Source organism: Neolamprologus multifasciatus, chromosome 1 (genome assembly GCF_963576455.1).
Source record: "Neolamprologus multifasciatus chromosome 1, fNeoMul1.2, whole genome shotgun sequence".
In the NCBI taxonomy this organism is placed as follows: domain Eukaryota; kingdom Metazoa; phylum Chordata; class Actinopteri; order Cichliformes; family Cichlidae; genus Neolamprologus; species Neolamprologus multifasciatus.
The window spans coordinates 10,140,893-10,168,253 of record NC_140439.1 but is presented as its reverse complement, the minus strand read 5'-3'; the positions used below and the strand labels follow the sequence as shown (position 1 = coordinate 10,168,253).

Sequence of the window (27,361 nt, the reverse complement as noted above, 5' to 3'; positions counted from 1 at the left end):
GTTTTTTAAAAACCTGCCTTTTTAATGCTTTTTAAAGCTGTGTGCATCAGCCAGGTTGCATTCAAACATTTCATTTTAGAATCTACAATGTGACAGATTTTTATTTTGATTCAAAGTCATCATGCAATTGACACGATCCAAAACATGGTGCATATACCGTATAATGTTTTATTTACACTTTTTACTGACTTTACTGAGGGGTTTTATTAGCAGTGTTGAAAATATCACTGTGATCAAGCTTGTTAGTAAAAGGCTCTTTTAGTGTTTTGTTATCTAACGGGAAGGCGACTACAAGTGAAATCTTTCCATTATGCTCGGGCTGTGACTCTAACCTGGTTGTGAACTAACTGCTGTTTCGCTATTGTGACAGTATATGTGCAATAATGTGAATGCTTTGTCCATTTCAGCACAATGTATTTGTATGTTTCCTCTAAACTGTGTGAATTTTAAAAAGACCTAAATTATTATTATTTTTTCAGATTTACTTTCTTTTGGGGAATATGGTGACTAAAATTTGCTTAAGAGGAGCAACTTTGGGCTCACATAGATGTTTTTAGTTGCACTTTATGGAAGGTAGTCAATTACAAAACAAAATATTTATTTTAAATAATCTAAAATGGTCAGATTGTAGAAAGGATTCTAAGACAGGAGAAGGAGTCTAAACGTTTAGGTGGAGCCATAACTGTCCATGTGTTAAGTTACGCGTACGTCTGCTGTGTTGGAATAACTCACGGGATCCTAGTTGGACTTTGGAATGAACTAAAACTGATTATGTCACGCAGAATACACCTGGGTTCATATCATGTGTCAGTGTGTCTTCAGGTATTTGTTCAATAAAACATAAGAGCTATAAAAACTATAAAAAGGAGTCTTGTCAGTTATTATAGTTGGGGGGGTTGTTTCTACTTGAATCTTTGACTTTGCTTTTAACCCAGTAGTTTCCATATTAGGTTTTCTTGTTTCCGTTCAATTTTTATTTATTTCCAGTTTCATTTTTGATTAGTTTCAGTGTTGGCTTTAGTGTTGTTATTGTTTTTTGTCTTAGTTATTCAAGGAAATAATCTCACTGAGATTAAAATCTTTCTAATTATTATTGTATTGAGGGTGCATGTCAAAAGTATGTCAATATTGTGCATTCCTGTGTACGGTCCTCGGGGAGTTCAACGTGCAGATAAGAGGGTCTGATGGGACAATGTGTTTCCTTGATGTTCACCTAACCGTAGGGCATCCATAGATCTTATCCAAGGTGACGCTCTGGCACCAAAGGTCATATCTCATTATGTTAGTTAGATAATGAGATGAAAGGATCTACTTTGCAAAGTCCACTGGGTTTAAATGGTGTTATTCCCAATAGAATAGCTTTGCAAATATTTTAGTGTGAAGAGTGGAATCCTTGTTATCATAATAATAAAAGTGTTAGTGTACAGTCACACATTTTCAGTTCTTCAGAAAGGTCACTGGAGACCTACACGAGTGAAAAACCCTGACTCTTTAAAATCAGATTAAACAGTTTGCAGCACCAACGCAACTGACACAAACGTTAAAATGCTAAATTGGCATGAGCTGGACAACAGATGGCAAAAGGCAATGCTCTTACAGCGTACACTCTTCCCTCTGAGCCTGTCACACATCCTCCAACTGTCTCTCTATGCCAAACAAAACGTTCACTTTCCCTTTTGAAAATAAAGCCACCCAGAGACCAACGGACAAATCTACTGATGAATGAAACAAACAAGGAGGCCGAGTGAAGACGGCAGAGGCCTCCTTTGAGCTGACACTTCCTGGTGGCATGACAGAGTGCTCCCTGTTCTGAGCTATACATTAATTATCAAGCCATGTCTGGGAGGCATTTTTGTCAAAAAGATTGATGAGGGGCCGTCAGACGGAGAACAAATCTGACTTGGCCAGGGTTAAAGGGAGGGCCCCTCATTCTCATGGGATGTATTGGTGGTAGCTGTGTGAGGGTGTGTGGTGCACTGAAAGCATCCACATGAGCGTGGTATCGAAAAGACGATTACACAAGAAAGTTGTTTGATATGTGAAAAGAGGGCAAATAGTGACCACAAAGGAGTTTTATTACATAAGTCTATGTGTCATCTTCAGCGAAACTGATGAGATGATGATGTGTTCATTGTGTGTCTGGATGGAAATTTCATCTTTAGAAGACTGCTGTAATTTTTTCTCCTCTCCACCTTATACTGCAAAGTGATTCCTTTGCAGCCTAACAAAACAAAAGGGAGACATGAGATTGGGGTCCTAATTCAATCAGTCCTCATTTCAACCAAAAATAAAGGTCATGCAACAGATTGTGACACACTGCTTCTGCAAGGGAACTCCACATAGGTGTTAAATTTTGGGAAACAGTGTCTTCATATGGACAGCTTTTATTGTCTTGTAACAAATCCAGAAAACAACTTATAACGCACCATGTTCACCTCCGTAGAGGTGGAAACCCCTCCAACTACTCAAAAACTAACCAAAAACATGATTTCTGCTACTTCAAACACATCCTTTAAAAGTGGATTTGCTATTCAGTACATGATAGCGCTCTTTGTTTAATCAGCTCTGAGAAATTTAGCGAAAAAGATTAGAATTTATTTCCACTGCAGATGAGATGAGACCTGAAAACCTTGAAACTAAACAGCAGTTCGAGGTCATGAAAATAATTCTCTAATCAGAACAAACCATCAGAGATATGTGTGTGTGTGTGTGTGTGTGTGTGTGTATAAATGTGTCTGTTGAGGGGGAGAGGAGGCAGAGGTCGAGGGGGTTTGGTCTGCCATGAGGGATCATTACACATAGGGAGGAGAAAGGGAGGGAGCACAGGGACAGACGGAGAGAAGCGGAGAGAGAAAGCCTGAAGAAAGGCAGCAGAGGAGACAGAAGAAAGGAGGCGTTCGGCTGACACACAATCAAAACCGCACAAAATGCAGAATTTCACAGGCACCTGGAAAATGAAAAGCAGCGAGAACTTCGACGAGCTTCTCAAAGCTTTGGGTGAGGACAAATGACTCTTTCTTACATTAAGGTGTTAGTTTATTCAAAGGTTGTTTTTTTTTCAAACATAACTGAAAATGAATGCAGTATTCTAGTTAGTGGGTTATTATCTTTTATTACCCCAATTAAATTGAAATGCATTACTTTGAAATAAAGGCAAGTTCAGTGAAATTGTGGTTTATAAATGTAAAAAAAACAAAAAGCTACAACAAAAGGCTGTTTAAATTGATAAAAATATAAGTCATTTGCTAATCCACATATGCCTAATTTTAGTCTGGTACTTTGCTGTTTATTTTTTTAATAGGAAAATATAGTGACAGGAGACAAATTTAACACTGGAACAAACACCGCACTTAAACTCTAGTGGTGCACTTGAGTGGAAACAGACTGAAGTATTCTGTCATCTGACTGTTTGCACTTCAACAGATCTGGTTAATGGTTTTTCCACTAATTTGAAAGACAGAATCTATCACGTATTGCAGGACAGCTAAACAAATCAAATGAGCATTCCTCCGTGTCATCACATTGGCACTGCACTCTCAAAATTGACAACATCTGGTGATAAAAATCTCTGTTGTACACGCTGAACGCTCCAATTGTTAAATAATTAAACCATCAAGTTTAGACTCTAACATCTTCTCCCGACAGCTAACAGGTGATGACTTTTCGTTTGACTGAGATAGATGGGACAGGCATCTTCTACCTTTACTTTGAAACATGAGCTCAGATATTTTTCTTACCATCTTTTTGGCCCTAGAGGGGAGCAGAAAAATGTAAGGTGACAAGTCAACACCAGACAATAGAATATAGAGAAAGCAGCAAGAAGTAGATATCTGAAATGTATTCATTTAGTCCTCTACAGGCTCATTAACACACTTTAATGTATGTATATATCAGTGGCATGTGGTGACTTCTAAACAAAGGCAAGCAGGGACAATAAAGCAGATATGCAAGGACAGAGGTCACTTTCACTTTGCTTTAATAGATGCTCTCCTTATGGAACACCACTGTTATGTGCTGCAGTTGTGCAGAGAGTGTAACCATGTTTTTATAGGTACAATCATACTACAGTTATGTTTTCTTTTTTGAAAAGAGGACAGCTGCGAACAAAACAAAACAAAAAAATAAAACCACTTGGTACCAAATAGAGTTTTAGACCGTCAGTGTCATGAGGGATTCTGTCAAAGATGGACCTTTCTGCCTGGTTCTCTTTCTTAAGGCCTGTTTTAGAGTTAAAACCTAGTTTTTCAGGTTAAAAAGAACACTAGGTTAGAACTATGTAGGGGTGTGGCATTTAGATTTAATAGTTAAATGTAGAGGATAGAAGACCTGAAAAAGTTATATTGAAAACCAGGTTTTACAAATTACTGGACAACAAAAGCATAAAAAAACAAACAAATTGACAAATAAGATGAATCTCAAACACAGAGAGAAAACATAGAGCACGCAACGAAAACCTGACAGAGGCTACAGCAAAAACACACTAAAGTAAACACACAAAATGAGGGAAAAGTAATAAGAGATGGTGAACTTAGACACGAACAATGGTGGGAAAAGAGCAAAGGAGGAAAATAAGAAACACAGAAAACCACAGGAGGATCTAAACTACAAAACAAAAAGAAAGAAAAGATTTGGACCAAACTCACACAGGCAATGATAACCAGGCAAAAGGCAGCACAGAAGGTACTTAAAAAATAAACAATTGAGAATTACAACTAAAGATTAAAATTAAAAAAAATAATTAAAGAAGAAACATTCAAAAACACAAACGAATAAATAACAGAACCATGAATTATACAAAGACCATGGCACTGATTGGCAGTTTCTTCACTGACACTGATTTCAGTGAAGGTCATCACAAAGATAGCCAACCAAAAAGCCTGTGTGTGCCCCTCCCCCTACACACAGAGTGGAGCAGGCAGAGGAGGACTTCCTTGGAGGACTTGTATGACTGGCTGTGGAGATAGGTGAGCCACAAAGTGCCTCATTGGGAAATTGGTGCATGCTTTCAGGTGTAAATGCCATGCTGAGGAAGGTAGCCGTGGCAGCTGCATCCAAGCCCCATGTGGAGATAAGACAGAACGGAGAGCACTTCTACATCAAGACTTCAACCACAGTGCGCACCACGGAGATCAACTTCTGTATTGGCGAGGAGTTTAATGAGGAGACAGTGGATGGCAGAAAGTGTAAGGTGAGTGAATTGACCTGTCAAAATTTGAACTCTGAAATCTACCTATGCTGAAGCTATGGATGCTGGGGGGAAACAAACAAACTGCAAAGCCTTAAAAGTGGCAGGAAGTAGTAAAAAACAGACAGAGATAAACAACCCTCACATCTGTGCTAACAGCCAGGTGAAGCCAAAGTGATGAAATACAGGAAAACTCATTAAAATGATGCTTTTTGACAGAGTTTGGCCACTTGGGAAACAGAAAACAAGATTTACAGCAAACAGACTCTTCTGAGCGGGAACGGCCCAAAGACCTTCTGGAGCCGAGAACTCAAAGGGGATGAACTGATATTGGTGAGCAATTTTTAAGTTTATACTCTAACTAGAAATGTGGCGACAGTGTGTGCAGCTGTAGAGTATAGGGAATGCGTTATACTATGGGCATTTGTCTTTTTTGAGATGATCACATTTGTTTTTCATTGTAGAAGAAAATTAAATTTCTGTGAAATTGTGGCTCCCAAACTTTCACCCTCAAGAAGGATTATCAACATCGGAGGCTGAAATCCCTCAGCAGATTAATGAACAGATGTCTGGATGTATTGCAAAGTGGGACGGGGTGTCAGATTTGGAGGTCTTTATTCACATGGGTGCTTTAAAAATCAAAACCACAGTTCAAATAGTTCAGCAAAGCATTTTCTTAAAGGAATAGTTTACCATTTTGAGAGATTTAGAAGGTTAATATTTACCTCTATCACAGACTGTATATGAAAATGCAGTTGTAAAAACTAAGTACACTCTTGCTGCTTCCATAGGATTTCGGAGGGAAAGTAGCAGTCAGATTCTACTAATCAAATGAGCATGATTGGCTAAATATTAAGTGTGTGTGAGCACTTCTATGAAAGCAGAAATTTGGCATTATGGTTTTTGTATTGCTTTTGCATGAAAGGGTTGCCAGATGAAAGCCTCTTCTCTCTTCTGGAACAATGTCCATTGGACAAATAAAAAAAGTGGAGTTGTTTGGCCATGATCCACAGCGCCACATTTGGTAAAACTCAAACCCTCAAAAACTCGTAAACACACTTAACTGACAAGCACAGTGGTGGAGGGGTGATGATCTGGGCACCTTATAGTCCCAGAGTGGACCATGAACTCCTCTCTGTACCAAAGTATTCTAGAGTCAAAGAGGATATGAGGTGGCCAGACTTTACCTTTGGTCCTTTTTGATACCATGCTGTATATAATTGGCTTTTGCATTGATTAGAGTAAACAAATCATCCAAAGCTGTTAGCTCTGACTTTGGGGACTACCAAAAAGTCCAACAGATCAATCTGTTAATAGTAAAAACAATTAGTAGCTCAATCTATTATGAAAATCAGTATATCTTCTTCCTGTATTTGTATAGCGCTTTGCTAGTCCCTAAGGACCCCAAAGCGCTTTACACAACCAGTCATCCACCCATTCACACACACATTCACACACTGGTGATGACAAGCTATATTGTAGCCACAGCCACCCTGGGGCGCACTGACAGAGGCGAGGCTGCCGGACACTGGCGCCACCGGGCCCTCTGACCACCACCAGTAGGCAACGGGTGAAGTGTCCCAAGGACACAACGACTGAGACTGTCCAAGCCGGGGCTCGAACCGGCAACCTTCCGATTATATACAGTTAACAATAGTATCAATCTTTTTATTCAGCTCTCAGAAAGTAGTCATTTTCCACAGAAAAACAGAGCAGAAGCCCAAACCGGGCAGATGGTCAAGGGAGTTCAGAAATGGGTGGTGACACCAGATGTGCAATTTTTTACCAGTTTTCTAAAATACTGTGTAGTTCATGGGAAATGTCTTTAACCTCTTAAGCCCCAACGCCCCTGATACGGGGGCAAAAGGCAGGAGATCAGGTAGGCTTGGGGCTTAAGAGGTTAAGCTCCCATGGTTAGTTGGAAAAACCATCCACTCCTCATTTTCCCTTTAGAAGGGTGTGTCTTTAAGACATCCCATTATAATGATGCATGACTAATGATGTATGTGCATCAAGGACAAAACAAAAGCCACCCAGAACGGTTTACCTAAAACCAAAACTGTTCTTTTCTTCTTCCTTTCAGATAGATACAAATAATCATTTGTTAGATTCTGAAGCAACAGCGATTTGGACAACCTGCAGGAAAACTTAAATTAAGATTTCACTGCCATACGTTCGCTGTTGCATTCTATCAGAAACACTTCTCCCTCCCGTCCCTGGCAATCTGAAATCACTAACACAAAGCAGTTTTCCTGTAAACATCTGGTCCTGGGGTTTATTGGCCAGATGGACAACAAAGCTGTGTCCAGTTTGGCTTTGATGGAGAGCTCCTCTTTACTGGCTGTGACTCTGCAGAGAGGCAATCATGAAAACCTTTGAGATGGCCTGCTATTTGGATTGAATGCAGGTTTTCTAAGGCGTAACAAAAAGCTTTGAACGGGCCAAGTCTGTTTTTATTCAAGATGAGGGCGTGTATGTCTGTCCACGTTGGATTGATGGACTGTAACCTAATAGGCATGTGGGAATGAATCACTGGAGAAAAATGTGATTTTTCAAAGAAAAGATCATAACTTTATGTGTAATACCGGTGGGAAGGGGGGGAGATCAGACAGATTCCCTGCTGTCAGTAACTTAAGCAAAACGCCTACATATTTCATCTCAGCTAATGGATTGTTTAGAGCAGATAATAATGAGAGATAAAACAGAATGTAAAATAAAACCTACAATATGAATTGGGCTATGAGCTCAGTGGCTGTAACCACACAGTCATTACCCTGAGATAGGGCTGCCACGATTAGTCGACTAGTCACAATTACATCGACTATCAAAATCGTCGACGACTGATTTAATAGTCGATGCGTCGTTTGAAGCTTTGTAAGATCACAAAAGACGCAGGAATAAGTAGTAGGATTTAAGAGTGTAATAACGGACTGAAACAGAAGATGGCAGCACTGCATGTACAAGGACGCCAGCTGCCGTTAAACCCCGAAGAAGTAGCTGTGTCCCAGAATTCATAGCGTAGCCCTGCTCAGTTTCCAACAATGGCCGCAGCTAGTTAGTTTTAATATTACTCTTATTATTCTTTCTGGGTCACAAAATAAACGTTTAACATATTTTCACGCGAGAATGTAACTGTATAAACCTCAAATATCTGCTCAGTTTATCAAGACACCACATATTTTCAAAAGCGCTCCGACGTTTTCGGAGACGTCTTTTACCCACTAGCTCGATAGCTAGCCGGGGGCAAGGCTCACTAGAGCCCGTGAGAACACCGGACTCCTGGCAAATCGTTTTCAAACCCACCACCGTCTTTCGCTACTCAGGTTAAATATATATAAGTCACTTAGATAACTTAAAAATGTTATTGTTTGGCTTTTTTTTTTTAGTATTTTACTTGTTTCTGAGTAAATCGGTTTGGCTGAGATTAAAGTTAAGAGTTTTTACACAGCTGAATAAACGTCAAGCAGGCAACTGATTATCAGAAGTGTGAGATGCTCGAGAATATACTCCGGTGTCCTGTTATATTTTAGATAGCAAGGAGTTTATTAAACTTCACCAAAACAATCTGCAAATTTCATTAAAATTTAAAAAACTATCATCTTGTTTTTATTTTTAGTTAGCACATACCTTAAACACTTAAAGCTGTAAGCTAATGATAGTTATATAAGAGCAGATGCTGCTGGTGCAATAAGCTGTATGCTTTATGTCCAATGGATGCACGATCTGATTAGTCGACTAATCGCAAAAATAATCGATGAGTAGTCGACTATCAAAATAATCGTTTGTGGCAGCCCTACCCTGAGAAACATTATAGATAAATCTACAATATGAATACAGGCCAGGGTTTTAATAGTTCTGCAATTTTCATTAGTTTTTATTTTTATTTCGTTTTGACTTCAGATTTTCAATTTTATATCAGTTTTAATTAGTTTTTACCAACTGTTTGCTAGTTTAGTTTTTTTTTTTTTTTTGAAAATCCTTAGTTTCAGTTTAGTTTTGATTAGTTTCAGTTATAGTTTTAGTTGTGTTTGCAATAATTAAGTGTAACAAAATCCCAGTTTCATCATATCAGTCATTCTCTTCTGCTTATCCTTGGGTATGTTGCTATTCCAGCTACCATACCCTGCACAGGTCGCCTGTCTGTCGCAGGGCTAACATGCAGAGACAGACAACTCACATTCCCACCTATGGGTTCTTTAAATAAATAAATAAAGGCAGATGAACAACCATTGATACCAGGCAACTATAGAATGTATATCTTGGCCCCAATGAGACTATTAACTCTCGCAGCACCGGGTGTTGGTAATTTTGGTTCAAGTGAATTGATAAACTTTTTGAAGGCAGTTGACTTACAGAGTTGTGTAGATATCCCCGTCCCGTTGTCTCGGGATGCATCACGCTGCCTTGCCTGGGGTTAGCTTCTGTTTTCTGGGGATGAGGGTTGAGTGTGCTCCCTTACCTTCTCAAGGTAAGCTAGGTTAGCCTTCTTGTGTGAGCTTTTCAAGTGCACTTTAAGGTTTGTGGGATTTTTTTCCCTTTAGAAATGTCCCTCATAATTTCTCTGTTTCCACTACAAGACACTTGCTTTATCCAAAACACAGTCATATTCAAAGTAATCCTAAATTGGACTCTGGCTCCCGACTTTTCCTGACATGATTCTGCGCGTGGACGGAGCAGCAACACAGACGACTCGACTAACGTACTTGCCACCTGCTGGCATAATTAGACACAGCAAGAAAAAAATCTGGAAACTAAACTTCATTTTCACCCTTGACTATTGTATGACACGCACACAACAATGAAAACGAAACATATTTTTGCTATAAATTCAGTTAATTTTAGTTAGTTTTGTGAACACTCATTTCAGTTTTAGTTAGTTTTCCTTTTTTTGTTTTTATTTTTATTTCCGTTAACGAAAATGTTTTTTCACTTCTAGTTTTCGTTATTTCGTTAGTTTTCGTTAACGATAATAACCTTGATACAGGCAGAATTGTCCATATAAGGTATGCTCTCTCAATTATACTGAGTGTCAGTATATTGTGAATGCACATTTGTTCTGCCTACAGCTACAGCTTTGGAAACAGGGATTACTTGTACACACATGGACAGAACAGAAGTCGATCCCATTTAAAGGTGTGTATATTTCTGGGCGCTTTAAAGGGAACGATAAAGACAAATATTGAACAAATGGCGCTAAATTCAGTGTAGCTGCTTCAAAGCAGCCTTTAGAGTCTATAGTTAAATAATTATCAAACAATCCAGCTCCTGCTTTGCACACTCACGTAATTTCCTCAAGGGCCAACGGTCTGGGGTACAGCTGCAGAGGACTGTTTAGTCAAGAAATCAATGAGTTTGAAGCAATAACATTGCATTTTGGCTTTGCCCCATGAGGCTGTCATTTCTGTCAGACAAATCGTCCTTACATCTGGTGGCTCCAGCTTCCTTAATGTGAATATTTACTTTTGTGTCAGCAATGATTCTCTTTGACTTTTGGAGTATTTGCCAGACGGAAAGAGATTTGAAGACGTCACATCAATAAGAAGCAAATCAATCAGACATCGTAAATATTTCATGCTTTTAATCCTTCACGTCCATTTATTTTCCTCTTAACTCATTGAATTCATTAAATTAACACTTGAGCCTTTTTTTAAAATTTCTTTTTTCCAAATAAGGGAAAAGGTCAAAACCCTCCTCTGCTGCCCATCAGTAAACACGAAGCTCATTTTGTGGACAACTAAAAGCAACCACATCCCATCTTGTACTTCACAGAGGATTGATCCTTTTAGTGTAAACACACAAAATACCCCAACAACATACACATGAGGCTGACTTAAAGCACCGTGCAGCAGATGAGGAAATGAGGCTCTAGGCGAGAGATGGATGAAAGTGGAGCTTAATGAAGACTCCATGTGGTGGCTCATTGCGTTTACTGTCATCTAATATGAGTGGACTATAATCAGGGCAGTCTAGTGCAAAATGCAGATGGGGAAAAATGCTCAAAAATGGAAAAGGTCTTTTACTAGTGTGAGGAACCTCACGTATGTCCTCTTATTTCACTTCAAAGCCAATAAATATTGATTAGGAAAGATGAATAGAGTCTTGCATCGACTCATTTGTGATGGTTTAGGAGCTGGGAGAAACTGCAAGGCTGTCTGGTGGGGGGTTCCGGATCTGTATGTGTCCTCGTGTGGGTTAATTGGTCTCATTGATCACGCTGTGGATTTGTGCCAATGAACCCCGGTGTTACCTCCATTAATGTCTCCCTCGGCATCACGCCACGCGCCAGATGGAGTCGCCTCGGCTTCATTTTTCACAACTCTGCTTCTTCGCCGTCCTGCCACACAGCTTTGCCTGGGATATTGATGATGTGTAGCGCTGCAGTTGGCCATAATGCTATGCCCCAGGGACTCCCATAAATCACTGGGCTTTGTCACGCACAGGCACACGCCCCTACAGCCAATATCAACCGCCCCAACACCCACCCTCTATTCTGATATCAGTGTTTGTGCATCTGTCTCTTTTAGCAAAATCCATCCATCCATCCATTCGCTTCCGCTTATCCTTTTTCAGGGTCGCGGGGGGCGCTGGAGACTATCCCAGCTGTCATAGGGCGAGAGGCGGGGTACACCCTGGACAGGTCGCCAGTCTGTCGCAGGGCCAACAGACAACCATTCGCACTCACATTCATTCGCACATTCACACCTAGTGACAATTTGGATTATCCAATTACCTATCCCCACAAGCTGCATGTCTTTGGACGGTAGGAGGAAGCCGGAGTACCCGGAGGGAACCCACGCAAACACGGGGAGAACATGCAAACTCCACACAGAAAGACCCCGGCCTGATGTTGGAATTGAACTCAGGACCTTCTTGCTGTGCGGCAACAGTGCTAACCACCGTGCTAAATAAAAATGATGCCATGGATGTGTGGCAGAGGATGAGCACTTTGACGATGAAATATAGTTACTACACAATACGCGGCTAAGAGTAAAAGAGAAAAATAATAATCAAACAACACTTCACCGAAGTGACTTACACCTGCCTGACATTAGAGTACATTGATTAGAAGACAGGGTTTTCTTTCCAGTAATGAGCCACACTGATAGAGAAAGCTGAAGGTCCTGTCATATTACACTGCACTTTCATTCAGATACAGTTCTGAAGAAGGGCTTTATTTGCCGTTTTTTTAGATGATAAGTGGGCTGTAAAAAGCAACGTGTATTAAAGAAGAGCTGATTTTATTTTGATGTGTCCTCAAATTTAGAAACTAATAAAAAAAAAAAATTCTAATTTTGCTTTTTAAATCTTGTTTCAGATCTTTGGAGCCGATGATGTGATCTGCACACGGATCTACGTACGCGCATAGCAGAGGACCACGATTGTCCAAATTCAAAGTTCGCTCAGCAAATAGTCTGTCAGTGTGAGAAATTGCCAGTAATCTGTTTTCAATAGCATCTTACGTTTTTGTGCAAGTCTCTATCTTAGCAGGATATTAGACGTTAGTTCTACCGCCATTTTTTGTATATATTTTTTGTTTTTAGCGAAGTGAACGTTCAGTATGATTTCTTTTATACAAAAAAGAGCAGCAGCAGTAGGCCACACGGTAAATACTACAGGGAAAACGTAATGAAGAACTTGCTAGTGTCAAAACTTTCCTCAATAAATTTTTAAAAACAATATTCAAGGAGCACACTGAATTCTTGGGGGGCATAATTTAGTCAGTAATTGCTTTAAAAGCGAGGTCAGCATGAACACCCTCGGGTTCTGTGGATGAGAGTCGCTTTAGACAGAGAATATACACTCACGACCACTTCATTAGGTAAACCTTGCTAGTGTGCTCAAAAAAAAAAAAATACAATAAAATACTCCCATCACACCACCAGCAACAGCCTGAATTGTTGATAGGAGGCAGAATGGAGCCATGCTTTCACGTTATTTACAATGGATTCCAACCCAGCCATTGCGACTCATCCGACCAGGCGACGTTTTTCTCTTTTATTGTCTAGTTTTGACAAGCTCATGCAAATTTTTGCCTTAGTTCCTCTTCTGGAAGGCAGCAGTAACTAACCACTTGTTACAGCAAAGGTATGCAGAACAGCATCTCTGAATGCACAACACATTCAGCCTTGAAGCAGATGGGCTACAGCAGCAGAAGACCACACTGGGCATCACCCCCATCAGCTTGTAGCAGCCGCTCACTGGAGATTTTTTATCAGACCATTCTCTAAAAAGCTCAGATGCTTCCCAGTAGGTCAGTTTCAGAAACGGATCAGCCCAAAGATACTCAATTTGCCCGTGTCCACTAGAAGTGGGAATCACCATACATCCCACGATACGATATTATCACAATACTTAACGCACGATACGATATTATTGCAATTTTTAAAAATATTTTGCAATATTCAAATTCTGTACATAAAGGTAAACTTTATCAATATTCATTTTATCTAATATCAAAGTCTCACACTCAGTCTTTCTCTCATTTCAGTCAGTTTTATATACTGAACGGTTTGCATTACAGTCTAGTCCAACTTAACTGAATGCAACCATCTGGTACAATTATAGCTATTCTGAACTATGCAATTTATGAAAACTATGCAGCCCATTCAGCAACTGAAGAATTTGAAAGTAAATTAAAACAAAATATAATTTTATATTTAAATAAAAAAGTTTTAAACTTATTTAAATTAGGTTAAAATAAAATAAAACATGTCTTAAATTAAAATAGGTAAACTGTCATGTTTATTGCTGCCAAAAAAAAGTTAAACACATTTGGACAGTGAAGGAATGTCAGGATTCTTGCTCAGAAAAAGGATCAACATGCTCTGAAGTCAGAGCATGTTCCAGTCCACAAAAACTTTTTTTGTAACAAAATATCGATTTCTGCTGTCCCTGTATCGATACATTATTAGCAAACAAAATATTACGATACTACACAGTATCGATTTTTTCCCCCACCCCTAGTGTCCACATTCCTAAACACACTGAGATGCTGTCATGTCATACTTAAATTAATAAATAGCTCATTATGTGCGCCTAATAACCCAGTGATGGTAAATCTACTATCTAAAAGTAACTAACAGGCTTTTATGGCAAAACTGAACCCAGAATGAAGGATAGGATTGGGGCTTGGGACATAAGATTAAACACAAGTGACAATGCCAGAAATGAAAAAGGACACCATGAACTGAACTTCTGTCTACTCAAAGGGATAGTTTAATGCCAAAACACCATACTAACAATCATGTACAACATCATAAAAGAGAAGAGACATATTAAACGCAGTACAAACAATGTCTTAATGTACAATCAGCTCCCCGGGGCTTCCTGTGGTATTCTATATTAAACACAGTAATATATAAACTGTTCCAAGATTGTCTGCAGGTGGTTAGGTTACTGACCACTGCTTTTAATGGAGCTGAGGAAAGTGTCAAAGGGTGTCATGTTGCCAGGCAGCTTCTTCTCTGGACCTCCATCCTGCTTATGTAATGATCCACGTGAAAAGTATTAACAATGAAGAACTGAATGTGTTGAAGTTTATATTAAGAATATGTATATTTCTAATGTGAAACATGCTTTCCAGCATTTAATGTGATAGATATCCATCTTTCATCTAACCTCACCTACATTATCTACAGGGCCAATTCCAATTTTATTAAACTGCTGAGAGGAAAAGGCAAAATGCGTAGTTTACATCCCTCTTTTAAGGGCATACAACATTCACATTTGTACTTCAGCCACAAATACAAACAGACAAACTGTGACTGAAGGAATTATTGCTTTTTCCTTGCTCCTTAATCTGTACACAATTCACACAGCTGACAGTCTCATACTATACATCAGTCAGTGTTTGTCATTAGCACTTATGATATAGTCTTCATAGGTGGCAAAACATCACTGAACCTGTCTTACAGATTCTAACCATTTTGCTTAAATACACAAAAAGCAGACAGTACTGATGAGACTTCAGTACTATATACATACAGTATACTGAACTTAAAAAAAAATTATATAAAAAAAGGACAAATTGTTGCTCAGCTACATTCAATCATCTTAAAACCACGAGTGATGTCTGAAGACTAAAAGGTAGAAATACACAGAACTGATCCAATCATGTAGAAACAAAGACTTCAGGGATCACATGTTCAGCAGAACATGAGCATTTGGGTAGGTAAAATTTTCTATTTCTTAATAAAAAAAAAATCTTCAATTTCCAGCTAAAGACTGATTACTGTGCGCTCTGATGTACGCTACACCTCAGTGACATCTGTTTAAAAAAAACAAACAAAAAACTACTTTTATAAACATATTTACACAAAGTGTTTGGGCAGTCATAAGTTATTCTACTCGATACACAATGCTGGAACTAATGCCGAGCATCTACCCAGCAATCACTATAGATGATTTCTTTTTAATATATAGAGTGCACCATTGCACCTTTACCACCAAAAGGGAGAACATTCACAGGCTATACAAGTTTACAGCAGGAACCCATATTAAGTTCCAAGTCCACACACTTTAACAGAGGTAACTTGAACTTGTTTTTGCTACCTAAACACAGAAGCTGAGGTCGTTTTGTTTTTATCTTCTGTAAAATGATAAGTTGCTCCTTATCAAACACTTTTCACTGTTAAGCTGCTGAGTTTTAGTTAGGAAAACCTTTACACTGAATTGCACCATGGAAACAGATGCTCTGAGTGTTTTTCCTCTGTATAGTCATTTCATGTAAAAATTTGCCTTTAACATTATAAATTGCTGCCACCCACTCAAATATACTGACAGCAAATTTTGGAAAAAAAAAAAGTTCCATATTACATCTGCTGCAGAGTTTGCAGCATACGCTTTACAGACAAATTCCTGCAACAGGTGCAAAAGAAAAAGAAAAAAAGAAAAAAGGAAAACTTAGATCCCGTTTGGATCATGGATTGAAAAACCCTCACAAAGATTTTGGCAACTGAATCCAGTAACGGCAGCTCTGAGAATTCATCCTTGGCAGCTTGTTGTGTGGACACGTTAACAGCCAGTTTGCTGAGACACAAGTATTACGGTGTTTTGTACTTCACCCGGTACTTGTTAATGTTGAGATAATGGAGCACCTCAGGGCTGCAAGTCGTGGTGCAGGCCAACAGGCCTTCTTGTCCATCTCCCATGAACCACTTGCGGCTTTCAGCAGCCATGTCACTGGTCACGTGCTCCTTGGCCCAAGTATCCACCCAGGCGTGAAAGCGTCTGTGCAGGCGTGTGTTCACAAGCTGGTGGGACTGAAAGAGATAACAGGAACACGGCACAAAGGAACGTCACAAACTGTGTGTACATGAAACGCAAGGGCTGTCCTACAGCCAAAACCGATTGCGGATGTTCTGTCAGCGATATAGGGGGGAAAGAAAAAAAAACAAGAAAGACAAAAAAAAAGAGAAATGCTAAAGTTGCCAAATGTACTTGGGCGTCTTGCCCAAGTAAAGTCTGGGAGAAACAGCTATTGTCTCAAAAGACTATAAAAATTATTATTTTCATATTATTCTCATCCATCGAGAATTGGATACGAATCAAGTGAACATTATCCTGTATGAGAAAAATGTGGAGTACATCATAGTATGACACATACGTTTTTATAAGACTGATCTAAATGAAAACAAATAAAATAAATGAAAAATATCTTTGTACTTCTAGCCATCACAAAAAACTGCTGCATGGTTGTTTTATGATTACTTACCATACAATTCTAACACTGAAGCTTATTGGACAAGACTACAACAACATGGCAAACACATGCCTCTTAATTTTCGTCCTTACCTGATGAGCCCGTGTGAGCGCTGTGTGCCTGTACATATAATCTTCTGACTTGCAGACATAAACCATCTTATAGGAGTTCAGCTTGAACATGCACTCCATCTTCAGCTCGCTGCTGCCGTCCTGCGACTTGTTCGAGGAGCCTTTGGTCATTCTCTCCTGTTGCAGCTGCTCCCAACCTCTCTGGCACTTCCTTATCCGTCTCAAATTCCTAAAGGCCAAAAAAGATCGAGAGCCATGAATAATACTGACCGACGCTACAGAAAATCTCTTGATTACACCACACATCAGAAGAATACGTCACTTTTTTTTTTTTTTAAAAAACACAAGGAAATATCCAATTTCACTTGAGAAAGTTTTATGGTACGATTTTGTGCTTGACAGTACTTACTGATCAATTTTAAAGCCTAAGATGTAAGGTCAGAGACGATACACGTACACAAATTTAAGAACAGTATTTCCAAATTTGAGAGGACTGTCCCTTTAAAAGAATTGTAGTTTTTTTTAAACCCATGCAATCCAACTCACCAAGAACCAGCGATAATTAGTTAGGGAGTCAAATCATTCGTGGGAAATGTGGATCTATAAGAGCAGCAGAGGCAGCGGTCATTTCTCTGTACAGTGCACTTCCATTGCACAGCCACATTTTTCCAAATCTTATTATGCTTGGCAAACAATTGGATTCATCCCGATTTTGTGCAGGCAATTTTCTTTTCTTTTCTTTCTTTTTTTAAAAAAAAAATGCAATTATTCACCCCACCTGAATGAAAGGTTTAAATGTGTACTTACCACAGAGGGTAAAGGTGAGCGAAGACTGAAACCATGAAGCATTTTTTGCATTCAGGGCTCCACTTAAAAGACATGACAGTGAGGCCAATTTCAAGTAAAAACGGTCACATCACAAACACTAAAAAAGGAAACTGCTGCCTGACCAGATACCAAATCCAAAAAATATGAGCAGAGGGTATTTCAATGTCTTTGACTAGAGTGTCATGAAAATGAGATGAAGACCCAACAGAAGTGAAAATTGATTTTTTTCTTTTTTGAGTGAGGAAAGGCCAATTATTACTATTATTATTTTTTAAATCTCTTGTGCTGCTGATCTCTCATAGATTTGATGAAAGAAAAAAGAAGACATGATGTGGGTGAGCCCACTGAGGAAATCATAGTCAGATTTATGCAATGGGTTAAAAAAGGGAAAACTCAAGAGCTTTTTTTTTTTTTTTTTTTTTTTGCCTTTTTAAGAAGTTGTTTGATACGTATATGGTAATGGACAGCCATCTCAAAGTAACGAGAAGAAAACAAAACCAAAAACACAAAAAAAACACCAAAAAAAGATGCTTTAAAAGATGTTCATGTGCAACACTCAGCCGTCACGCCTTCATGCACAGCTCTGAGGTGTCAGGAAAGAAATACACCAACATATGAGCATACAATTTAGACAATCATTTTATTTACAAACCCTACTCCTCTGTACAAGTGCTGCAGATAATGTGCTTAACCAGAGTTAAAAAACAAACAAAAACCCAAACAGAAAACCTAAGATCACTAATCTCTTTCAAACCAGGAAAAAAAAAAAAAAATCTCACCGACAACAAAAAGTTGTAACGTGAGTGCACTGCTTCCCCTGAAAATTGTTACAAACATAACACTGGGTATAACAGTTGTGAACAAGTGAACATTTAAACATTTACAGTTTCAAACAGTGATTAAGTCACATACAGGACCTTTGATCTGAATACAATCACAAAGGGCATGATAAGGAAACCATGACGTCCCTTCTCTTCTTTTAACAAAAGTTTCTCTCAATCTGTTTTTGTCAAAACATCGTAGGAAAATAAAAAGGGAACAAATCCTTGTTTTCCCTTAAGCTTTTGCATTTATCGACTTCTATTCGTGCGTCACATAATCATTCATCACTTCAGTTCAATACAATGTGAATAATTGAACTAATGATTCTTCTTCTTTTAGCACTCTAAGGGGAAAAAAGTTCAAAACCCACAATCAAGCCAAAAAACATCTATAAAAACTTTACTTACTATAAATAAAATTCCCATTAAAAGGAATCAATAAATAAATAAATTCACTTTAAAAAAAAGAAAAAGAAAAAAGATGATCGTGTAAAGTGCTTCCGTGTGAGGCAGAGGTCACAAAACAAACTGAAGAAGTTAAATTTACGGCCAGTGAGATTCTTAGCAGGCGGACATTCAGGCACCGCAAGCACAACTAATAACTCCTCAAATTTCCTCTTACAAAAAACAGGCAGCACGCTCACATCCACACAGTTTCCTCTTTTTGTTTTTTCTCAATTAGCTTTCAAAGTCAGGCTTGTGCTGAGGTGCCTCTGTTTCTATCTTGACAAAAATGACTTGTGTTTGGCAGCTGGTTTGGCTCGGCAAACAGTTGAGTGGCTGCTCAGCTGACTAGAGCCTCGCCTCGGGACAGAAGCTTAAAGTGTGCAGACAAGAGGGAGACATGGCTGGAGCCTCACCTGGGGAGGAACACGGGCTTTTGGGCCAGATGCTCACGCAGCTCTGGGGATGAGGAATCTGAGTTCAGGTACCTGCCTACGTAGTCTGACCACTTCTGTGGAGGATAGAGCAGAACAGCAACCAACCATGTAAATAACAAAGACATACATTTAGGTTCTGTATGAAAGCAGGTTGGAGGTTATAGCCTTTCATTCTGGACCATGGGACACTCCTCAGAGTGTAGGAGGGTTTAAAATCACAGGTGCACAAATTAATAGCCAACACTAGTTTGTAGAGGTACATGTGTATGTAAACCACCAAGTACAAGGAATTTATAATACAGGAATATGATTAAAAAGTTTAAAACTGAGATGACTAGTGCTTGACAATTTATTAAATCGTAATATCAAACTATTACCTGATAGTGCTATACTAAAAATTCTTGAAGGGCAAAACATATTAAGAGATACACGAAGCAATGCCACCCCAGCATCACATATACTACATGTCTACTTAATAAACCGCTGTGTGCATGAATTGCATTTTGTGAGTCTTACTTCTGCCTCTGCAGGCTCATCAGAGTTTTCCTCTTCTGTATCCAGGAGCTCTACTGCCAGACTGACAGAGGCTTGGTTCTTCACAAACATCATCTGGAAAAAATGAGACAACGCACACAGAATTAGAAAAAAATACTTATTGAGGGAGAAAAACAAAATAAAGTCAGACTGTTTTAAAATATAATTATTCATTTCCGTGCTGTTTTGTACCTTGAAGCAGTTCTCATCCGGCATAAGCTGTTCTGCTTTGCGCTGGTATCCCCCCTCTGCGGTGGCCCTCGATGCCTGTGTGGGCAGTGTGCCCCCCGTGGCTTTATTGGAACTCTCGCTCAGATACAGGTCCGTCACACGCACAGACACATCATCAGTGACAAGGTGCTGGAGCTGTAAGAGTAGGTTAGTATGCAACGGGTGTGTCCACATCAGCATGTAGAATCAAAACAGCAGCACCTTCAGTGACTATAGATGCGTACGTTTGGTCATCGACTAGAGGCATTACTGAGTTTTGACGTGAGGAGCATGTCTATTTTATTTTCCCCCTTTTTCGTCTCCAAATTTAAGAATGAGCCTACAGCTCGCGATGCCGCTCTAAGGTTAAAGATGTATTTTTTCTTAAGACTTTGTACCTTAAAGACGAGCAAATAAACAAATTGGTAAACAAATAGATAAAATAAAATGAGAAAATCTGTACTGACCTGCCGGACAATGCTTTGGATGAGTTTATCCATGGTGAAGGCAACGTAGGCATGGACAGTAAACATCTCCCTCAGGGAGTCCTCATACTGAGCCGGCTCCATGTTTCCATCCAGAAGATTGCGAACCATTTCCAAAAATACTGAGTAGTAGTCCTCCACATCAACATCCACTGCAGACAGAAAACACACACACAGTGAGTAATACATGGAGGAATTGAGTATGACGCACCATGACTGAGAGGGTTCATAGCAAAGCGTAACAGTTAAAAAGCCAGTTTCTCACTTACTTGGCTCCTTCATCTTCAGCTGGATGGCTGGATTTTCGTTTTTCTCCCTTTTGAACCCCAACACTTCTCTTTCCCACTCTCGTTCACGAGCATCCTCTTCGATCTGCTTCTCAGCTTGCCCGTAAATTCGTAGCAAACGAGAACAGAGGATGTAGTGAAGACGAAGGAAGACATACCAGTAGTTGTTCACGTAGAACAAGTTGTAGGCATCGTCAGTTCCCCGGAGCTTCTGAGCTGCCGTGTTGCTGAACAGGAGCTTGGACTTGGTTGGGCTTCTGCCTGGCAGGCCATTGTGTTTCTTGCTGTCATCTTGATCCATCTCCGTGTCTTCGTCCTCTTCTTCCTCCTCCTCCTCCACATCAGAGAGCTCACCTCGCTGTGCAAACAGCAGGTCGGGGATGAAGTGGTGGACTATCTGTTTGATCTTGCACTTGTCTTCTTTCTGGATGCCGACCTGCCTTTTGACGTGGTGAATGATGAGGGAAGCAGCATCCTCGAGGATCTGGCTGTCGTCGTAGGTCAGAGTCATGTGTGGGCCATTCGGTGGCGGTGTAGCAGATTCCTCTGATGCCCGCTCCTGGCGCTACAGGACAAATACAGGAGCATTTTAGACTGTAGTGTTTAACGAAATTTACAGTTTAGCAAAATACATTAAAACCATTTACCTGTTGATTTTTATTTACAATTAGAGAATCATAATATATAACGAAGTGGAGCATTATTGTTTGATTCAAGGATAACTGCGGCAATAAATTTAGAATCAGTCTAGATTTATTCTGCATTTATAAATATCAAATAACAAATAAATAATATTGTTTAAAAACAATTTACTTACTTCATCATATAACATCTCAATTTCATTGAGCAAGGTCTTTGAGCGTAATACTTTGGTGTCATTCTGCTTGAAGTTAATGCCTTGATGGTCAAGTGACTTCAGGTAATACTTTTCATTCTGCTCCCGCCAGATTTTGTTGAAGCCCCTTTGGGCTTCTCTCCACTCCTCATCCTTTATTTTTAATCTGAAAACAGAAGAAACAGATGTTATAAAACTGTAAAGGTGTGAGCTGAGGAGGACACACTAAAATCTAACTGTTACCTTTTTAGAACTATGGGGACGGACACAGCAGGGTTCTTCTTGAGTCCTTCAATGATGTCTTGAGCTTTGTCCCCATATATCCGCTGGATGGCTTTGCGGTGAATGACCTCTGAGGAGCCACCCATTGTGTTGTCCAGCTTGAAGCGTAGCTGCTCTTCCGCTGACATACGAGAGAGCCGTCGCTGCACTGTCTCGAGGGCTCGGATTGTGGCAAGGTTGGTCTCCAACACAATATCCAGCTACAAAAGGAACAATCACATTCAAATTAATAATTTCAACAGAACCAGATTTTGAAATGGCCACCTGGAAAGTTCATGTGGTGTGAGATCTTTTCCTGTGATTTTTTGACTCCTGAGCAAATCGCATCACACAGACATTTATGTAAAAGATACATATTATGTAAAAGAACCTCCATTATTCCATCTTCTTAACCTCTTCTACATCCAAGGGTCTTATTTTCATTTGGAGCGTGGGTGGACTGAGTATCTCTTACCTCAAAGCGCTCATCTTCACATCTGTAAATGTGTTCCTCATATTGTGTCTTCTTGGAGCTCACAAATGTGGAGTCCTCAGACCATGAAGGAAATGACACCCATGTGTCATTCAAAACCTGCAACAGGATGTTACACCATGCAGTGAAAACACATTATTGTTACTCTAAATATGAGATGCGTTTCATATTTATGTAGCAGTAAAATAAAAATGCATGAAACTTAATCTAGTTAAAAATGTCTTGATTTTGTGGTGAAACACTGGGTTCAATAACATCAGTTGATCAAAGAAGTCACTCATTATCTAAATTTAAATGGCTAGTTACAGCCAAAAACAGTTCATGTAGTTTATAAAATTAAAAATATGTTTTTCAGTAAGCAGATAATATCCTAACTTATTATCTAGACACTTAAACATAATAAGGTAACATTAAATGTAGCCAAACAGTTCAATGATCGCTAACACTTCCACCAACCCACTGATCGACTAAGAACAACTTTGCTGGCATCTGCTGTCTGCTCAATCCATATTTAACTACAGGTACCATCTGAACTTTACATCAGTTTCTGCTCCAGAGGACGCTGTGTGGGCCAAATACATTCGTTGTTGTACCCGGTGGCCCGAGGACAAAGGATAAAATGTACACTGTAAGAAAAATACCTTTATTAAACCGACTTCCTTTAATGACTCACCTCTCTGCACAGCGGTGTTCTTCCTGTGCATTTGGGCTGCTGGAAGCTCTTTGGCAGCGCTCTATAGCTGGACCCCAGCTTCTTGCAGGAAGAGTAGTCGATTTCCATGGCGATACCCTCTGTGGCACGCTCCTTGGGTAAACTCTCTGCATGGCTCGACTCTCCGTGACTGGACTCTCGGTAGCCCAAGAAGTTTTTAAACCATGTAAAAAGCTCGGGGAATTTTCTGTCAGTCATGCCACAACATATGTGAAATACAGAGTTATTGGTGCGGTTAGGGTTTAAATGTTAGCAACATATTTCAAACAAATGCATGTGGTTTACTGGTTTACATGTGGGTGATTAAAGTTTCATTATGTAATGTTATGTATCAAAACAGTGTTTGATTTCAAGTCAAATCTGAAGGAAGAAGAAGAAGAAGAAGAAGAAGACGACGACGAAGACTCAAGAATTACGTACTGAACCAGTCAGTTAAAAAACTGGACCACAGGTATTCCCCATTCGGTACCTAAAAACTGTATGTTTAAACTCACCCAAGAAATGGGATAACTAACTGGACCAGCTCAGTGCGTGAAATGACTTCCTGGTTGAAGATGTGCAAGCAGCGTAGGAAGTTGTCATATGCCTCAGAGCTTCGAAGAGCCTTCTTTACCTGTTAAAGTTTTTGCAGCCATGACAAATAAAGCAAATTGAGATTTATTTTCATCACAGATCAGTGCAAGTCTTTATACCAACACTCAAAGTGACAATACTGACCTTCTCGAAGAACATCGTTTCAGTGCTGGTGCTGTGTTTGCTCACGTCACTCATGCCATGGTCCTTCCCTGTTATTTTAGGTTTCTTCTGCAATGGTGTAAAGAGATGTTGACTGTTGTACTACTAACACAATCTAATAAACATGTTCTGTAGTAAATCCTCTTTTTATGAAACTACAGATGTTTTGCTTTTGTCAAAACTGTCTGGGGGCTGATATCCGGAATCAATGTATTGTCCATACTTCTTAATTGTAGGCTTTCACTGATTGAAACAAAAAAGGCCTGTTTCACCCTACATGTAATGCATACAAAATATATGAAATATTACCTTTCTGGTTTAAAGTACAAACAGCTGAATATATGCAGAGTCAGAGAGTAGATGGTTACATACCTTGACAGGTGGTATGGTACCCACGCCTGAGGGTCTCCTGATTGGAAGGCCGTTCTGGCTCAGTCTCTGTTTGTTGTTCAGGAAGTGTCTCTTTACTGTGCCACCATGATCATTACGGACCGACTCGGCCCTGTCTGGTGCTGTTTTGCTCAGTAGCTAAAAAAAAAGGCAATACACATGATCTCAAAAAAAGCAAGACAACAAAATTAACAGTATGCAAAGAGAATTATGTAGCCCCGCCCGTTGGGTTATCATATAGCCCGACGGGCGGGGCTGAGATAGATTTTGGTCGCCCAACCGGAGATATCGCTAGCTCCGGGACGTCGGGCTAGCGATTTTGCGAGCCCTGTGTAAATACCATTGATTCGATTAAGTGAACCAGTGCTTTTCCTTCCAAGCTCTATTTTTATGCTTCGGTTCTACCGGAGTAGTGATGTGTGATTCTGAGCTAAAAATAATGCATCATACACTGGGCCTCTGTGCACCTATTGTGTGACCCTTTAGCACCAGCTCCTCAAACCAACTCTCTTCTGCTTGTTTTGCACAAACACTGTAAAAAACAAAACAAAACTGTAAACATACTAAAAAGCAGTTCTGTGGAGTTGAAGCTGATTGTAGTTACTAAGAGCTCATAAGTCCCTTAGCAGCTTTCTGTCAGAAATGTGCCTCCTGAAAGCAGGAAGCCAAACGCAACAATAGCATATAACAGCTAATGATTTTCAGAATAAAACACTATCTGCACTGTAAGAAATCTTATGAAGGACAGAACAAAACCTTGCAACAACCCAGACCTGAGCTTAGTGTATTCCCTACGCTCGAAACAGTATTCGGGACTATCTTTGGAAGCACGGATGCACCGTCCAGATCTTTAAAGACCTGGAGAATCCACACCAAGGTGCACCAAAGCTGATCTGCCAACACATGGTGGCCCAACACAATACTACAATACTTTATGCTGGTTTCTCTTTTAACTTGGCACCCATCTGTAAATCAATTTCATATCCAATGCAAACAAGTGGTTTTAAGGAAAAGTGCAAAAGACAGACAGTTACAAGGATGCAGTAACTCCTAGTCATACCACGTGTATTTGCAGGGATGTTTAACTAAAGAATTGACCGTGATGTCTGGAGACTAACCGCTGAGCTGTTGGCATCAGGCAGGAACTGCCCGAACTCTGAGAGCAGGTCCTCTTGGTTCTTGAAAAGTCTTGCAACTTGAGTGTAAACCTCCTGCTCAGTCAGTGCTGGGGTGTAGTTTCCTCCAGCTTCTTTAGCATTTCGCTGTTCCTTCTAAAAATATATATTTTTATAAATATACAAGGTATGATATAATTCAAATTTACTTTCACGTTTATTTTTGCAGTTGCATGTAAAACTATTTGAAATGTTATATCTTATAATATCTTAATAACAGTTTAATGCTGTGTATATTTCCTTGCCTGGTATGTGTGCAGGATTTCCAGGAAAGCTTTGTAGATGTCTGGCTGACCTTGGAAGCGGTTTTTGATCTTGTTGACATAATTTATAGCATGGTTGAACTCCACAGGTTGGTTGTTTTGGATAGGTGGCCCACTGGATGGTGTGCTGCTGACAGGAGTGTGGGACTGAACTGAAGGAGAGCGGGGCGAGGCGTAAGATGGGATAGATGGATTGGGTTGGCTGGTGGGTGTATGGGCTGGAGACTGAATTGGCTGTTTAGAAGAACAACAAGTGAAAAAAGTCATTTAATGCATCTGTCATACTAGATGTAAACAAATAAAGAACATTGTTATCTACCTTGCTGGTTTTATTTGGAGCAGGCTGGGCAGGGATAAGTGGTTGGGTGGTGGTAGTGAGTGAGCCAGCCTGTGGCAGACTCTGGTGCTGGTGGTGGCTGGGGGCAGGCTGGCTGGGTGCTCCACTTGCAGGGATGTTCTGAACAGAAACACCGTGTGGTGTGATGTAGTGGATCTGATTTGGCGTGGTCACATTGACTAGATCGTTGGTTTGAACTTCAATCTTGTATCCAGGTGGCAAGAAAGTATTGAAACCCATGATGAGGTCTGGGTGGCCCTTGAAAAGCTGAGACACACGGTTGATGACTCCAGGAGTGTCTATGCTGTAGTAACAGAACAAGTTTTGGTACTTTAGTTTCTGAAACACTGTTATTTGGATTCATAGAGATCACTTAGGTGTCATGGTAAAATAAATTTTGTTTTATTGCCAGTTTTTCTTAACATCTGATAAGAAAAACTGGCAATAAAACAAAAACTCACCTCTGCGACTTGAACTCTTTCATGATATCAAGGAAGTCATTATAAACTTGAGGTTGATTCCCAAACTGCAGTTTTACTTGATCCAAATAAGACAAGGCATCTTCAACCTACAAAACGAGAATGGAGAAGATTGTAAGATGATCACCACCAAAATGGCAAGACAGGGCAAAGGCAGAGAACTTGTCCCGCTGGTGCTCAGAAAACAACCTGAAGCTGAACATCTTTAAAACAAAAGAGCTCATAATGGACTTCAGGAGGCACGGACAGGCCCACTCCTCTGTTATTATAAATGGAAAATGGGTGGAATCTGTCTCCACCTTCAGGTTTCTGGGCACCCACATCTCCAATGATCTCATCAGGACCCACAACACCAACGCCTGGGTAAAGAAGGCCCAACAGCGGCTGTCCTGAGGATGAATAATCTGGACCAGAAACGGCTGCTGGCCTTCTAGCGCTCCTCAGTGGAGAGCGTGCTCTCCATTGTGTGCCCTTCTATTGTTTTGTACATATTCCTCTAGTTTGACTCTTCTGTTTGCTATTCATTCCTGATATCTTTGCTATGTATATTTTTTTTTATTCTGCACAGGTGGCATTGGAGCACCCATTATTTATTGTACAGTAGGGCTGCCATGATTAGTCGACTAGTCACGATTACGTCGACTATCAAAATCGTCGACGACTGATTTAATAGTTGAC

General features: G+C 39.8%; 2 protein-coding genes across 3 annotated transcripts in view; one reads left to right on the top strand and one right to left on the bottom strand.

The window, feature by feature from the left end:
- The first annotated feature begins 2,743 nt into the window (after nucleotides 1-2,743).
- LOC146525321 (cellular retinoic acid-binding protein 1) lies at nucleotides 2,744-13,048 on the top strand. The gene is made up of 4 exons (XM_085164920.1): nucleotides 2,744-2,997; nucleotides 5,010-5,188; nucleotides 5,405-5,518; nucleotides 12,501-13,048. The coding sequence occupies exons 1-4, from the start codon at nucleotides 2,928-2,930 to the stop codon at nucleotides 12,549-12,551; spliced, it is 414 nt and encodes a 137-aa protein (XP_085021046.1). The 5' UTR covers nucleotides 2,744-2,927; the 3' UTR covers nucleotides 12,552-13,048.
- Nucleotides 13,049-14,378: 1,330 nt separating this feature from the next.
- The window catches only part of LOC146525320 (paired amphipathic helix protein Sin3a-like), an 18,386-nt gene continuing 5,403 nt past the window's right edge, over nucleotides 14,379-27,361 (bottom strand). The window contains exons 4-21 of one of the 2 annotated variants that reach the window (XM_085154161.1): nucleotides 26,666-26,772; nucleotides 26,187-26,508; nucleotides 25,850-26,101; nucleotides 25,548-25,700; nucleotides 24,412-24,567; nucleotides 24,022-24,108; nucleotides 23,799-23,917; nucleotides 23,266-23,491; nucleotides 22,575-22,691; nucleotides 22,082-22,320; nucleotides 21,821-22,004; nucleotides 20,986-21,568; nucleotides 20,699-20,868; nucleotides 20,214-20,387; nucleotides 20,004-20,096; nucleotides 19,467-19,561; nucleotides 16,979-17,186; nucleotides 14,379-16,446 (exon numbers count right to left, since the gene is read on the bottom strand). In XM_085154161.1, the coding sequence (XP_085010287.1) occupies nucleotides 16,228-16,446; nucleotides 16,979-17,186; nucleotides 19,467-19,561; nucleotides 20,004-20,096; nucleotides 20,214-20,387; nucleotides 20,699-20,868; nucleotides 20,986-21,568; nucleotides 21,821-22,004; nucleotides 22,082-22,320; nucleotides 22,575-22,691; nucleotides 23,266-23,491; nucleotides 23,799-23,917; nucleotides 24,022-24,108; nucleotides 24,412-24,567; nucleotides 25,548-25,700; nucleotides 25,850-26,101; nucleotides 26,187-26,508; nucleotides 26,666-26,772 (3,504 nt within the window). In that variant the 3' untranslated portion in view covers nucleotides 14,379-16,227. The remainder of the gene's footprint in view (nucleotides 16,447-16,978; nucleotides 17,187-19,466; nucleotides 19,562-20,003; nucleotides 20,097-20,213; nucleotides 20,388-20,698; nucleotides 20,869-20,985; nucleotides 21,569-21,820; nucleotides 22,005-22,081; nucleotides 22,321-22,574; nucleotides 22,692-23,265; nucleotides 23,492-23,798; nucleotides 23,918-24,021; nucleotides 24,109-24,411; nucleotides 24,568-25,547; nucleotides 25,701-25,849; nucleotides 26,102-26,186; nucleotides 26,509-26,665; nucleotides 26,773-27,361) is intronic. The other variant, XM_085154165.1, reaches the window with a different exon arrangement.